Source organism: Micromys minutus (assembly GCF_963924665.1).
Source record: "Micromys minutus genome assembly, chromosome: 30".
NCBI lineage: Eukaryota > Metazoa > Chordata > Mammalia > Rodentia > Muridae > Micromys > Micromys minutus.
The window spans coordinates 13772233-13787469 of NC_137965.1; the positions used below are offsets into that span (position 1 = coordinate 13772233).

At 41.9% G+C, this 15237-nt stretch overlaps 1 protein-coding gene across 4 annotated transcripts in view; it reads left to right on the top strand.

Moving 5' to 3' along the window:
• The window catches only part of ESR1 (estrogen receptor 1), a 346832-nt gene that overhangs the window by 126353 nt on the left and 205242 nt on the right, over positions 1-15237 (top strand). For all 4 annotated transcript variants that reach the window (XM_080941484.1, XM_080941485.1, XM_080941482.1 and 1 more), the window contains exon 3: positions 4829-5019. In XM_080941484.1, coding sequence (XP_080797610.1) covers positions 4829-5019 — 191 coding nt within the window. The remainder of the gene's footprint in view (positions 1-4828; positions 5020-15237) is intronic.

A 15237-nucleotide genomic window follows, 5' to 3' on the forward strand; every position in this document is an offset into this window, starting at 1 on the left:
TTTGACTCCCACATGCAGAAGCTTACATGCACGCTTACACCTACACCCACAACTATACTCTAACATATAGTTAGAGTTCTCTTATGTTCTAGGAATTCTGTTTATGAACATCTGAAATAATTAAAATGTGGCTTTTGATAAAACATTTGTATAGTTATGTTTGTACAACATTATTTGCAATATGACTTAAGGGTAGAAATGACACACACAATATATATTCATAATATGTTATACATTATATACAAATCCTTAAACAAACTATGATAAATATATACTTGATATAATATTAAATCTGAAAAGGGAAGGAAATTCTAGCCTAGCACAGTAATGCATACTTGTAATCAGTTGGTGGAGGATACAGTACCATATTTTTGAGGCCAGCTTGCATTACATAGTGAGTTCAAGGTCATTCTGGAATACAGAATAAGAGTCTACATCAAAACCAACAAACAGCAACAACCAAAAAAAAAAAAAAAAAAAAAAAAAAAAGGTAGCCAGGAGTAGTGGCTCATGCCTTTAATCTCAGCAGTCAGAAGGGAGAAACAGGTGGGCCTCTGTGAGTTTGAGGTCATCTTGGTCTAAATAGTGAGTTCCAGAACAGCCAGAGTTACATAGTGAGACCCTGTTTTGATAAAAAAAAAACAAAACAAAGCAGGGGGGGGGCTGGAGAGATGGCCCAGTGGTTAAGAGCACTGACTGCTCTTCCAGAGGTCCTGGGTTCAAGTCCCAGCAACCATATGGTGGCTCACAACCATCTGTAATGGGATCTGATGCCCTCTTCTGGTGTGTCTGACAGCTACAGTGTACTCATATAAATAAAAAAAAACAATGAAATAAAATATAATTTAAAAAAAGACAGGAAGAAAAGATTTAACACATGCTACCCCATGAATCCACATGAATGGATCTGAAGGACATTATGCTACATACAGTTTTCTAGACCAGAACCAGTCTGATACTATATGATTTTATTTCCACAGCTGCTAAAGCCATGATGTCTACTGAATCAGAGTGTAGAAGGATGCCTGAGAGTAGCTGGGGAAGGATAAAGGAGGAATTATTATTTAACACATGCCACTCACTTTTATGAGATGAAACATTCTAAAGACTATATGAATATACTTAACACCACTTAACACTTGAGTGGCTTAACACAGTAAATTTTCTTGTGTGAATTTAACTAGAGCCAAAATAAAAAAATAAAATAAAATTACAGAGTAGTTGTTCTTTGGGCTATGTGGGTACCGGAGGCAGAACCCCTTCCCAAGTCCCCCAAGCTACCTGTTGTTTTTTTTTTCTCTTTCTTCCCTAAACATTTCAGACCTTCATTAACAAGTGCTTGTCATTTGCTAGCTTTGTTCTGAAAAAAAAAATGAAGAAAGAAACAAGGTAGTAAAACTTTGATTACACATTAAAAATGAAGTTCTCAGAAGCTTCAAATTGAGCAAGTTATGAACAATGTAGAATCCAGGGAAGACTAGGTTTAAGAAACGGGCATATTTGTTACCACCCAGGAGACTTGTATGAAAATAATGCAGGCTGTGTGCTGCGTGGGTTATGCAGATGGCTGTGTTATAAGGCTAAAAGGCTAAAGCAAGCCCATAGGTCACTGGCTATGGTCTTTGGTCTGTTGCCTGTCACTGGGATTGGAAATGCTTCAGCATTCCTTCTTGATGGTGCATGGTAAATGGATGCTGGTAGAGATGGTTGGTGGGTGGATGATCTGTGTTACTCCCTGCCCCATGCAGTCCCAGGTGGGATGGATTCGCAGCCAGTGGGTGGCCTCCTTTAGTTAGTTCACCTTTTTGGTTTCCTGGTGACTCAGTGGTACCACGATGAGAGAGTGATACTTCCCTTTTTCTCAATTTCCCCTACATTCCTAGGCACTAGGTTTCTTTTCCAGCTACTTGTAAACAAAACAGAACAAGGGAAAACAAAAGCTGTGTATTCTGTACACTGTTTTAATATACATTCCGACTCTGTTTTCCTATATAGAGATGGTTGGGAGAATAGTTGATACATTCGATCTCTTTCCTGTGTTTTCATTCAGTTGTTCATTCAACACACTTGCATTGAATGCCCACTGACTGCAACAATGAATACGGCATGAATCTCAGTTAAAATCATCAACTGATCGTGCGGGGCCTGGAGTTTGGTTCCCAGCACTCTCAGCTCACAAAAGCCCATAACTCCACTTCCGGGGGAATCTGATGCCTCTAGTTTCCATAGGTACCTTTGCTCATGTATGTGCACATACATGTGTACATGGAAATACATACACATACAATTAACATTAAAAATAAATATAGTCTAAAAAAGATGATAAGTTTGTTCACTATCTATGCCCCTCACCCAAGGCACGAGCTTCTAAATTTAAATAATCTCAGCTGCTTCTTACTGGCTTGAATCATCCATAAGACATTAATTAACAGTAAAAAGATCCGCAGTGGACAGGGGAGCTCAACAACATGAAGATAAAATGGAAAGAGATGGGTTACAGAGTAGGAACAAGAACTGGAAGCTTTGAGCCAGTGCTCTCTAAGGATCATTAAAAAGTAAAGAAATCCTATCTGAGGCTGCCAACCTCAGAGCTAAGTTATTTAGAGTGGAAAAAGTTGGCCAACTCAGATGTACTCAAACCAAGGAGCCAATGTTTTGTGAGTTTTATGGCCTATGCCGTTTATGAACCATTAAAATATTGTATACAATATTAATGAGGGGGAAGAACAGGGAAGGGTTATAAAATCAGAGCTGAAAGGAGAGCTCGGGCTTTGAGGGGAGGACCAGTGAGTTCCTGTGGCTCTGCTATTTGAGACATGGTGGGGATGTGAAGCAGGAAACAAGAGCTTCCTTAACCAAGAAGTCCTGGGAGCTTACTTGGCTTTGAAAGTCTCATATGAACGTTTCCACCTGCCAATCTTGTTCACAACCATCTCTGAACATTGTTTATATTCATTTAAATATATTATTACAAATGCCGATGCCATGAACCAGTTCCTTCTTCTGGAGGTGTTGGCCATGAAGTCTTATAGATACCCAAATAGTACCTGCCACTGACGTTCTCCACTGGCCAGAAGTTGACATTACACCCCATTGCTGGGCAAACCACATACCCCCCCCCCCCCCCCCTTGAGGATCAGTTACTGCTCCAGCCTATGCTTGCCTGCTTGTCTACTGCCGTGCTTCCTGCCACGAAGATCATGGATACTAACTTTCTGAAGTTGTGAAGTCATAGTGTCCCTTTATAGACAAGTGAATAAGACAATCACCCACATTTAGAAGGACGGGGCCACACAGCCAAGAGTATGGTAGTCGTACAGATTGGATTTGATGGGTTTAATACAAAACAAGTATACACATTAGGTATAGGTATATAGGTAGGAAAGGCAGCATTGATATGTTCTGGGATGAGAAGGTAGACGGTAAGTGAATATGGTGAGAATCCATTACCTGGGGAGCTGGAGAGATGGCTCAGCAGTTAAAGGCACTGGCTGCTCTTTCAGAGAACCCAACATCTGCATCAGAAAGTTAAGAACTACCAGTAGCTCTATCTCCAGAGCATCCAATGCCTTCTGCCTACCAAGTACACCTGCACATACATGGACCACACACAGACACATGGAAATAAAATGTATCTTTAAATGTATTGTACAATATTCTCACACAATTAATAAACTCTCTATATTAGTAGATGAGACCTCCATACCAGGCACTATGCTAGGCTTTGGAATATGTAACTTTGACTACAGGCATCCATTTTTTTTAAAGTAATCTCTATCTGTCTGAACATGTTCAGTTCCGTTTGCCTAGGTCCTTTGCCTGTCTCTCTCATTCCAATAACTCTTTCATTTTCTCTATTCCAATCTTCATATAAGTTTACAGAAAAAAAATGGCCTCCCTTTATCCTCACCTGCTCATCCCACACATTCTCAGATTGTGAGGCTGTGGTAGAGTTGGGTGCCTTTACTCCCCCTTCTGAAAGTCCCTTTTGCCAGCCCAAATTCACAGGTCTCTTGTTGGATTTCTCAGTCCCATTTGACATATTGAAAGCAATCTCCTTTTGTAAAGTGTCCTTAAAGCCTTTTACTCCCCTGCCCCATTTTCTTGGTTCCTTTAGAGCTCAGCTTCCTTACTTTGCACATTCAGTTTCATTCCTGGGATTTACATCTTCCACGAAGGCTTTACAGGTTGGGATAACCATCTGTGTTCCGAGACTCTTCCCATTTCACGTGCTTGAATGGTGGAACATCTGAAGATGTTGAGACATCTTCAAACTGCAGCAGTGGCAAGTTGTAAAAAAGAATCACCCAAGGTCACCCGATGACAACAGTGTAAGGATTTGAATTGTTCCTGTTTCCTGTGTGGAGTCTCCATAGGGCATCGGTTAGTCTGTGTTCCAAATCCGCCAGCTGCTTTTGACTTTGTCTCTCTCCCCTAAAGACCCTTCGTATGGTGCAGAGTAGGCGTGAGACTTGTCTCTCTTGGTTCTGAATTCATTGTGGATCTCTGAGACAATGAAATTTGTTAGAAACCTGCTGAACCCCATTTTGTTGTTTTCTGGGGTACGCAGTCCTTTCTTAAACAAGTTTATAAAAAAAAGTTAATTTTCCTTAAAGATTAACACAACAGGCAAAACACCTTTTGCTGCATGTGTCAGAGAGAGACAATGAAAGATCAGGGCCCTATTATGAATCATTATTCCATGATGTCAGAATAAAGCGGGTCCTGCTACAGCCCCCAGGTCTCACATGCTTCAGAGGGAAAGGAAGGCTGGCTTCTCAAAGGCTAATGGATCTGCTGTTTGTTTTTTCTCCCATCCCACCCCCAGGTCCAATTCCGACAGTCGACGCCAGAATGGCCGCGAGAGACTGTCCAGCAGCAGCGAGAAGGGGAACATGATCATGGAGTCTGCCAAGGAGACTCGTTACTGTGCTGTGTGCAATGACTATGCCTCTGGCTACCATTATGGGGTCTGGTCCTGTGAAGGCTGCAAGGCCTTCTTCAAGAGAAGCATTCAAGGTAATAGCGTGTTGTCTAAAAGCTGCTCTATTTATGACCCAAAAAGCCGAAGGGAACAGAAAGGAAGACTGGGGGGTGGGGGGGGGAGTTGTACAGAAATTTTCACAAAAACACGAATATCTAGCAAGACTCCCTGTTCTCTTTGGTGGAAACCTGGAAAAGACAGTATCTCAGGAGAAGGGGTCATGCTAGAGAAGCTGTGGCTGAGAATTTCTGCTTCCTCCGGGCAAGATAAATACAGCTTTGAGCAATTCCGCTAGAAGAATTGGTAGCTGGGTCTCTAATGTACAAAGTCACTGGCTTGATGTAGGGATGGCAGACATACAGTCTTATTCTCCTGGCCACTAAGCTTCTAGGATGTGGTGTGTTCCTGCCTATAAGCATCTCTCTACCTTGGCCTTGTCCAGTTAAGTATTCTGTTACGACCTTTACTCCAGACTGACTCTGATTCGAATTGTTCCCTTTTGGCCTTACGTCTCTCTTTCTTGACTCAGTGGATGATATGATGTGACCTTTTGCTAACACGAGCGGGCTCATGTCTTGCGCCTTATGAGAGACACCATTGGTACTGTGTAGCTATAAAGAACCAACTGTACCATTTCATTCTTTTGCTTCCCTTGGTCCCTTTTGGGACTTATAAACTTATAAAACATACCACCACATATATGCTGTTAGAAATGCCAGAACTGTCCCATTATGTAGAATTCCACTGGAAAATGTCAGCCATTTTTTACCACCTAAGGTGAATTTGCTAGAGCCTTCTTGACAGGGTCAGCAGCCTAAGGATACTTTTGACTTCTTGAAATCTTATTTTTTCCTAGCAGTGGGATAGTTTTTTCCTTCTCTCATCTTTACCTTTAGAACTTAAGTAAAGCCTAGTGTAGAGATAAGACGGATACTTCTGCTGCATGCTTTCTACAGACATGCTGACTTAAGGAACTTGTTGAAACCAGAACCCGCCACATTAATAGACACTGACCCAAGAAAAGATTCTCAGAAACTTTCTGTCATGGCTCTTTAGTGCTCTGATATGGGCTAACAACCAGGGGGTGGTGCACATTATTTATCTTTCCTCCACAGCTGGGAGAACATTTTAAAAAGCTGTTCATATCCTAATAGAGTAGCCCGTGAGGTCAATGTGGTCCATTTTAAAAGCATTTTCCTTGACACTTATTGCTTTCAACATCTTTTAAAATTCTGCTGTGAGACTTGGACTCTTTTTGTCTGTGTTCCCTAAAAAAAAAAAAAAAAAAAAATTAATGATATTCTCTATAGCAACTCTTTGTATGTATCTCGGTGTCTGAGAGTATCACACATAAACAATTAACTTTATTAGCTGATATCATTTTAATGCAGAAGAAATAAAATTTAAATCTGGCTTTAGGTTAGTATAAACTTTATTGGGCTTTTGGCAAACATCTTGATTTTTGGATTTACTTTATATTTGATTTCATACAATCTAAATTATTATTTTCACCAATCATATGCTTACAGACACCACACACACACACACACACACACACACACACATACACACACATTAATAAAGAAAATGTAGTCCTTTAATAACTGTAATTTGGACTCTAAGGAAGTTACTCAGTGAATAAAACACTTGACGCACACATGTGAAGGTTAGAGTTTGGCTTCTTAGAACCCATGTAAAAAGCCAGGCTGGAGCAGCCTCCGCCTATAATCTCAGCTCCCTAGACTGGGTATAACCAGCCCCGGCTGGATGGATAGACAAATTAGAATTAGCATACTCTGGTTTCAACAGAAGACTCTCACCTCAGTAAATAAATAAAGTGAAAATCGGCTCATGGAGATACTTGCTGTCAACTTTAGACCACACATACATGTCCCCCAACCACGGTAAACACACCTACACACACACACACACACACACACACACACACACACACACACACACACACACACACGGATATGCTCAGCTCTGCAATTGGATAGATCATTTAGTGAGACTGGGTTTTTCATCAACAAACATTATTTAGAGCTCTGGTCAGAAAGATTTTTATTCAAAGGATTAAGGTAGCAATCATTTTAGCTGTTGCATGGCCATACTGTCTTTGCTGCTGTCATTTGCATCTAGTTCTATAGGCAGAAAAGTGGGACTAATGAAGAGCAGCCATATGGGACAATGTGCAAATAAGTGGGCGTGGCTACGTACCCAAATAACTATAACTATAGGTAACTGACCGGATCTGGACTGTGTGTTATATTATTGTGATCCATGCATATCTATAATCTAAGTGTCATTATTTACAAAAGGAATCTTTTTTAGATAAGTGGTTTTTAAACCTATTTTTTTTTTGGTTTCTCCTTAGCTGCCATTATTTTTTTTTATTGTTTGTTTATTTTTATTTATTTTTTATTGGGTGTTCTCTTGTATTTACATTTCAGATGTTATCCCCCTTTTCCCTAGTTCCATCTTCCTTTTCACTCCCAATTGCCTCCATGAAGGTGTTTTCTCTCCCAACCACCCTCTCCCACCTCAGCACCTTGGCATTTCCCTACGCTGGGAGAATGAGCCTTCACTGGACCAAAGGCCTCTCCTCCCATTGATGCCAGAGAATGCTGTCCTCTGCTGCATACGTACCTGGGGCCATGGGTCTCTCCATGTGAACTGATTGGCTGGTGTTTTAGTCTCTGGCAGCTGTGGTGGATTTGGTTAGTTGATAATCTTGTTCTTCCCATGGGGTTGCAGACCCTTTCAGCTCCTTCAGTCCTTTCTCTAGCTCCTTCATTGGTGTCCCCATGTTCAGTCTGTTGGCTAGCTGCAAGCATCCTCCTCTGTATCAGTATGACTCCGGCAGAGGCTCTGAGGAAGCATTCATTTTAGGTTCCTGCCAGTGAGCACTACTTGGCATAGCAATAGTGCTTGGGTTTGGTGGCTGCATATGGGGTGGATCCCCAGGTGAGGCAGTCTCTGGATGATCTTTTCTCCAATCCCTGCTCCTAGATTTGTCCCTTTATTTCCTCCCATGAGTGTTTTGTTCTCCCTTCTAAGAAGGACTGAGGCATCTACCTTCTGGCCTTCCTTCTTTTTGAGCTTCATGCGTTCTGTGAATTGTTTCTTGGGTATTCCAGGCTTTTGGGGCTAGTATCTGCTTATCAGTGAGTACATACCATGAGTGTTCCTTTGTGACTGGTTTATCTCACTCAGGAGGATTAGCTTCAAGTTTCATCCATTTGTCTAGGAATTTCATTGATTTATTGTTTTTAATAGCTGAGCAGTACTCTATTGTGTAAATGCACCACAATTTCTGTATCCATTCCTCTGTTGAAGGACATCTGGGTTCTTTCCAGGTTCTGGCTATTATAAATAAGGCTGCTATGAACATGGTGGAACATGTGTCCTTGTTAGATGTTAGAGCATCTTTTGGATATATGCTTACCAGTGGTATAGCTGGGTCCACAGGTAGTACTATGTCTAATTTTCTGAGGAACTGCCAGACTGATTTCCAGAGTTGTTGTACCAGCTGACAATCCCACCAACAGTGGAGGAGTTGTTCCTCTTTGTCCACATCCTCGCCGGCATCTGTAAGCATTATTCTTGTTTTTATAGGCACTTAGTCTGCATTTGCTTGGATGTTCTGAGGGAAAAATTTTAAAAGATGTGAGAGACACATTTAACAGTCTCAAAAAGTTTAGAGTTCATTTGGAAAGGCAGAGACAGCTTGCTTTCATGGTTCCGTGGGTAAGTGGGTACCTGTGGGCAGAGTGCTACCTGGGCAAAGATGAAGAAAGCAAGGGGAAGGGAAAAAACTATTGCTGTGACCATGAAACCATGATTGAAAGAAACAGTAGCGACATTGTATTCACATGGTTTCCATCATATTTGTGTGTTATTGGGAGTATGGTACATAAAGTTTCTCAAAACCCAGTATTGACTATAAGCCTCAAGGCTGTCAGAGCAGGAAACAATAGAAGAAAAAAATACACTTGTCAAAACAGTGAATAAAATATAAGCCTAATAATCAACATTTTATCAGTATAGCATTGTCTCAAGTTCAAATATATTTTTAAAATTTCACTTTTTTGATTGTCACTATATATAGATACACACACACACACACACACACACACACACACACACACACACACACACACACATATATATACATATAAAATCTACCTTTTATATTAGAGACTAAATACAATTCCAGTATAATTTTACCAAATGAAAGAGAAAGTTTTCCATGGTTTCAAAACTTCTTATTCATGATGGTGTGGCCATGTAAAAGGTTTTAGAGGCAGGAGAACTACTTATAACAGAGTTCTGAAAGAAGCCTAGAGAAAAGGCTGAGTTTTAGAGATACTGTGAGACCTAATAATGGTTAAGGTCTCTGTATTTATTAAGGACATGAGTTTATCAGATACGTGTTCTGGGCAAAGCACAGTACGTAGACCTGGAGATGTGCAGGCAGAGAAGGAACTGGTCCCTGTTTGCACTGAGCTTAAAACATAAAGTCAGAAGTGAATAAACAAACCGCCAATTAAACTTCATTGGGACAAATGTGACGGTAGGGGCGGATGAGGACTATCAGGAATATAAACTTCACTCAGTCCCTGGAACAGTGAGTGAGTCTCTCCGAGAATTTTTACTGATTCCAATGAAGTCTGAAGAACGACTGAGGAGAGCGAAGTGGAGGGAGGCAAGAATTCAGTCATCTGGGTGAGCACATGAGAAACCACAGGGGTTTCCCAAATAACAGTTGCCAATGTTAACGTATCCTCATTTTTTAAATAATGATGTCCTGAGCTGTGTGTTTCATCTGGGACTGGATCAAGGAACAATGTTTCACTTCCTTTTCATCTTAATAGTGTTTCCATATACTTTATCTGCTTCCAACTCCACAGCAGACAGAATACATATAATAGGCAAGTACAGAAAAGTTTCCAGTCCTGTTTGCTGATCCGAGTCTTGATAACTGGGAGCAAAAGGTTTTCCTGGACTCCCGTGGCTGTTTATAAATCACAGTGACCCTCAGACACATTTAAGGACAGTGAAGGGTCTGACTCGTGGGTGGGAAGTCCTGAAGATGTTGAGGCTTTGCCTATTTTTCTTGTCACTTAAGAAGAGAGCTAGAAAGGAGTATACATCATAATATTCTCTCTCTCTCTAAGTGTTGTGGTTGAAGAGGCAAAGTGTTTGACTTGAAAGCTATACATCTTTATCCCTTACTTACCACACAAATTTGATTACTTAAGGAATCGAGTAATGGTATCAGTTGAATGTATTTTTTAAAAGCAAAATAAAGGGTCCACTTTTATGCTAGCAGGATGAATCCTAATATTGTCTTAATTTATTAGTCTTTGCAGGCTGAGAATTATGTCTTTACACAGTGACTGTACACTGAGTTACCTGATCACATTATAGCTTCAGCTACCAGGTATTCGCTTGGGTTTCTCTGGCAGGGAGAAAGGATTCTGTAAGGTCATTAATCCTCTCTCAATGTATTTCCAGAAGACAATGGGGCACAGTGGAGACCTAGCCTATTTATATACCACTGAACTATACAACCACTTCACACTCTAACAGTTGTGTGTAGAAGCTGTTCATCATTGAGTCAGACACACATGACGAAGGCATGTGTTAACTTACACGGGTAACTGGAATAGGGGAGAAATGGTTTCAAGATGATGTCTGGTTAAGGTTAATACAATGGGGACCTTGAATCCGAGAAGGACAATGCTGAGAGAGATTCCCCTGGGTTTTAGGAAGCTTCAGGATGAAAGCATCCAGCACCCTGGATAGCTCCTGCGATGGCTGTGGTGGGGAAGCATTACTTTTCTCAAGAACTATTAGGCTTGAGGCTTAAGATGGCTCAGTGGTTAAGAGCACTGGTTACTCTTCCAAAGGACTATGGTTTAATTCCCAGCATTCACATAGCAGTTAACTGTCTGTGAACTCTAGTACAAGAGGATGGCATATCCTCACACAGGCATACGTGCAAGCAAAACCACCAGTGCAAATAAAAATAAATAAAAAATCTAAGAACTTCAGGTTCAATTAGTAGGTCTGCGTACTTGTAGAGATCTGTTTCTTTAATCTTGGGGACTCACCTGTGTCCACTAAAGAGGGGGTTGTGCTCACTCACCTTTTCAAATTGTTCCCCCCTCCACTCTGAGTGATGGTGTGTATCCATGGAAGGTTAGGAAGAGCATTAAAAGTGGAGAGGCACCCATTTCTTTACAGGATCATTTTGTTTCTGAGACCTTTTCAGAAACATGTCTGATATCTTTTCTCTCAACATTTCCACTCATGACCCTGTCCAGCCTGGATCCCCTGTAACAGCAAGTGAGAGCTTCTTGATGAATTGAGTCATACGATTTTTGAGCTTAAAAATCTCAATGTCCTTAGATCGAAACTCCCTTTATTGGGGATGAAGAGATGGTTCAGTGAACAGGAGTGCTTACTGCTCTTCCAGAAGAGAGTTTGCTTCCCAGAACCTACACCAGGCAGCTCTCAGCCACCTGTAATCCCAGCTTTGAGGCATTTAACCCTCTTTTGTAGCCTCTGTGCAAATCTACATTCCTGTTACACACACACATATATGCACACACACACACACACACACACACACACACACACACACACACACACACAAATGACACAGAGAGGGGGAGGGAGAGGGACAGGGACAGGCAGAGGGAGACAGGGAGAGAGGGAGGGAAGGAGGAAGGGACTTTAAAATGTTTTATATGATTTAATTATTTCTACCTATTTCAACTCCTGGTAATGTCTTTCTGTCCATTGTAATTGAGCTGTGCTGGCCTTCTTTTCTTTTCTTTACTTTTGTTTTCTTTTCTTTTATTTCCTTTCCTGTTTTTTTTTTCTGTCATCAACATGACAACTATTCTTCAGGACCTGAGTAGCTGTGGTTCTCTCAGTTCCTTTGCTTGGATCACCCGGCTATTTTCTTTACCAGCTTCCTCCTTCGTATCTGTATGTGGTGTGCATGCATATATGCATGTGTGTGCCCACTCGTGTGCGTGTATACGTGTGTGTGTGTGTGTGTGTGTGTGTGTGTGTGTGTGAGCCAGGGTCTCTTGCTGAACCTGGAGCTCTGTGTTTTGGCTATTCCGACTAGGCAGATTCTTCTGTGGATTCCGTCTCTGCCTTCCGTGTGCTGGGTTAGTAGGCTAGCTCGCAGAGAACCTAGGTTCAGCTCAAAGCCGTGATGTGAAGACTCACAACTGTCAGTTCACTCTAGGTCTAGGGGACCTGAAGCCCTCCGGCCTCTGCGGGTACCATGAACGAATGTGGTGACCATACATATGTGCAGGCAAAACGTTTATCCACATAAAATAAAAAAAAAATTTAAAAAGATTTGGAAGAGAATTCTAGGTATGTGAAACAGGATAGGTGGAGATAAGCCATCCAGGAAAAATCTAGGGCTTGGCTTATTGCCTTTGGCCCATTTCTTCCAGTTTTAGATCTTTAAGTGGGTCCTTTCCCCACCTCTGCTTCTGCCTTTCCTTCCTTCTTTTTTCTCCCAAGTGTCTCAGGATTTTGTTAAGTGTCCCCACAAAACAGCTGCAGAAACCCTAACCTCTCACACCCCGGAATGTGACATGTCTGGAAAATAAGGTTGTGGAAAGAATAATTTATCAAGGAAGTCATTCTGAAGTATGGGAGCTTTTAAGGTAATATCCCTGGTATCCTTGAGAGAGGAGGGGGATATGGAGACAGCCACGGGTGGTGGAAAGAAATTGGCTATAACTACAAAGCAAAGACCCAAAAAAGCTCATTGGCCAACATGGAGACAGGCAGAGGCACCCAGAGCGAGGTAGGCTCTGCCCACACCTTTATTTCAGAATTTTATATTGTAGCCCGAGGAGACAGTTATGACAGGCATAGGAAACCATTCTATACTTAAAGCCCAGTGTCTCATGATTCCGTAATTAGCTCCTAATCAATCCCCGCCACATCCCGACTTGTCAGTTAACTCTGCGGTGATTCCTTATACTACCTGCAGCTGCTGGCTAGAAAGCATGCCCATTTCTTCACTTCCGTCTCAGACTTGAAACTTCAGGGTTCCAGCCCAGTGTTGTGCTTTGCAGCCCCCATCTCTAATGCTTCCAGCAGAATTCTTGGATGTTTCTATGGAGTTTATTGTTTAAACATATACCCACCCAATTTCCATTATTCAGACTTGGCTCCTTTGCCCAACATAATCACAGCATGTCAGTCTGTCTGTCTCTCCTACACCCTTTGTTTGTTTTGCTTTTCTTTTCTGTGAGCCATTCTGCACACTGTCTTTCTAATAATACTCTCAAAGAAAACCACGGATCTTGCCATTCCTTTGTACACAACCCCTTAATGAGTTCCACTGCTCAGAGACTAATCCTGAGATAACCCTGTGAGTCACCTATGCATATCTTGTTCTGCCTTTTGTTTTGAGGTGTTCTAAAGTCACTCTCTGTACTTACTTGTATGTGGCTGACATGACGCAAGATGGATTATTCAATCAGTTTATCGGTCAGAATTTCTGCTCAGTCTTTTTTCCCCCATTAACTAATTTATTGATTCACTTTACATCTTCCTTGCTTCCCTGGCCCCTCTCACAGGTGACCCCTGGGTATCCACCACTCTGGCACATGAAGTCCCTTCAGGTCTAACCACACTCTCTCTCACTGAAGCCAGACAAGGCTACCCAGGTAGGAGAATGGATTCCACAGACAGGCAACAGACGTACAGACAGCCCTTGCTCCAGTTGTTCGGGACCTGAATGAAGATCTAGCTGCACATCTGCACATATAAGCAGAGGGTCTAGGTCCACCTGTGGATGCTCCTTTGTTGGTGACTCAGTCTCTGAGAGCACCAAGGGTCCAGGTTAATTAACTTTGCTCATCTTCCTGTGGAGTTCTTACCCCTTCTGGGTTCCCCACTCCTTCCCCTAACTCTTCTGTAAGACTCCCCAAGCTCTGTCCAATGTTCGGCTGTGGGTTTTTGCATCTGTTTCAGTCAGCTGCCGGGTGGAGCCTCTCAGAGAACGGTTGTGCTAGGCTCCTGTCTGCAAGCACAGTAGAGCATCATTAATCATGTCAGGGATTAGTGTTTGCCCACGGGATGGGTCTCAAGTTGGGCCAGTGTTGGTTGTCCTGCCCAGTCTTAACATGTCAGGATTCTTAGACTCATCCAACATGACTGTCATCAAAAAAAAAAAAAAAAAAAAAAAAAAAAAAAAAAAAAACATCTCACACACTGGTTCATACGTTCTCCATCTTCTGTCACCTCCATAGGATACTGTGTCACTGTATTGCATCCATGTGTGTGCATATGTTCTGCTCTTGCTGTGAGCTCCTCAGAGTTTGGGGCTCAGGATTTCTTCTCAGTGAGCAGGTGCAAGCACAGACTTAAGATCCACTTGTGTGGGTTTAGGTGATACAAAGCAATCAGTTTTGCCAGTAAGGCATTAGTAGGGTGTCATAGTCTCTGATACAGTGTAAGCTGTCAACAGCATGGGAGAAAATGGAAACATTGGGATGAATAGGGTGGTAGCTCATCTCAGTGTTTAAACATATGTGGTGTTTGTAAAAGGGGACACAAGGAAATAGAACAGAAAGCCTAATGAAACAATGCATATTGTATTAAAGTGAATAAAAATATTTTATAATAGTGAGAAGAATAAATTATGTTCAGAAGGGGGAATGAATGAACAGGGGATATTAAGGGACAGACCAATTCACTGAGACACAAAGGAAGTTCAATGCTAGACATGCCGAGTTGGAGGCAGATGATAGCTTGGTACACAGGCTTAGTCTGCAGCCACAGAACAGAACTGACCCTCTGCTCTAGCCCGGGGGTTGGGCTTGGAGTCATTTTCTCAATTAATAGTCAAGGAACTTGCCCGACAAGTTCACTGTGAAGATGGCTTGCTTCAAATGATGAAAGAGTAACTGTCATCCAGCTTCCATTGCTCTGGAACTACCGAGATTGTGAATTTAAAGGGAGGAAGGGTTTGACTTGGCTTGCTTTAGAGATTTTAGTGTGAGGTCAGCTGGAGATATCACTTTTGGTGGTGTAGAAAACAGCATATTATGATGGGAACACACGTGGTGGAGGAGTCACATCTACTCCTGGCTGGGACAGGGAAAGAACAGGATTCTGTCCTATATCTGCCTCGAAGGCACCCCCTAAGTCGGTGACTGGAAGACTTCCCACTAGTCTCTATTTCTTAAGTGCTCCAACAC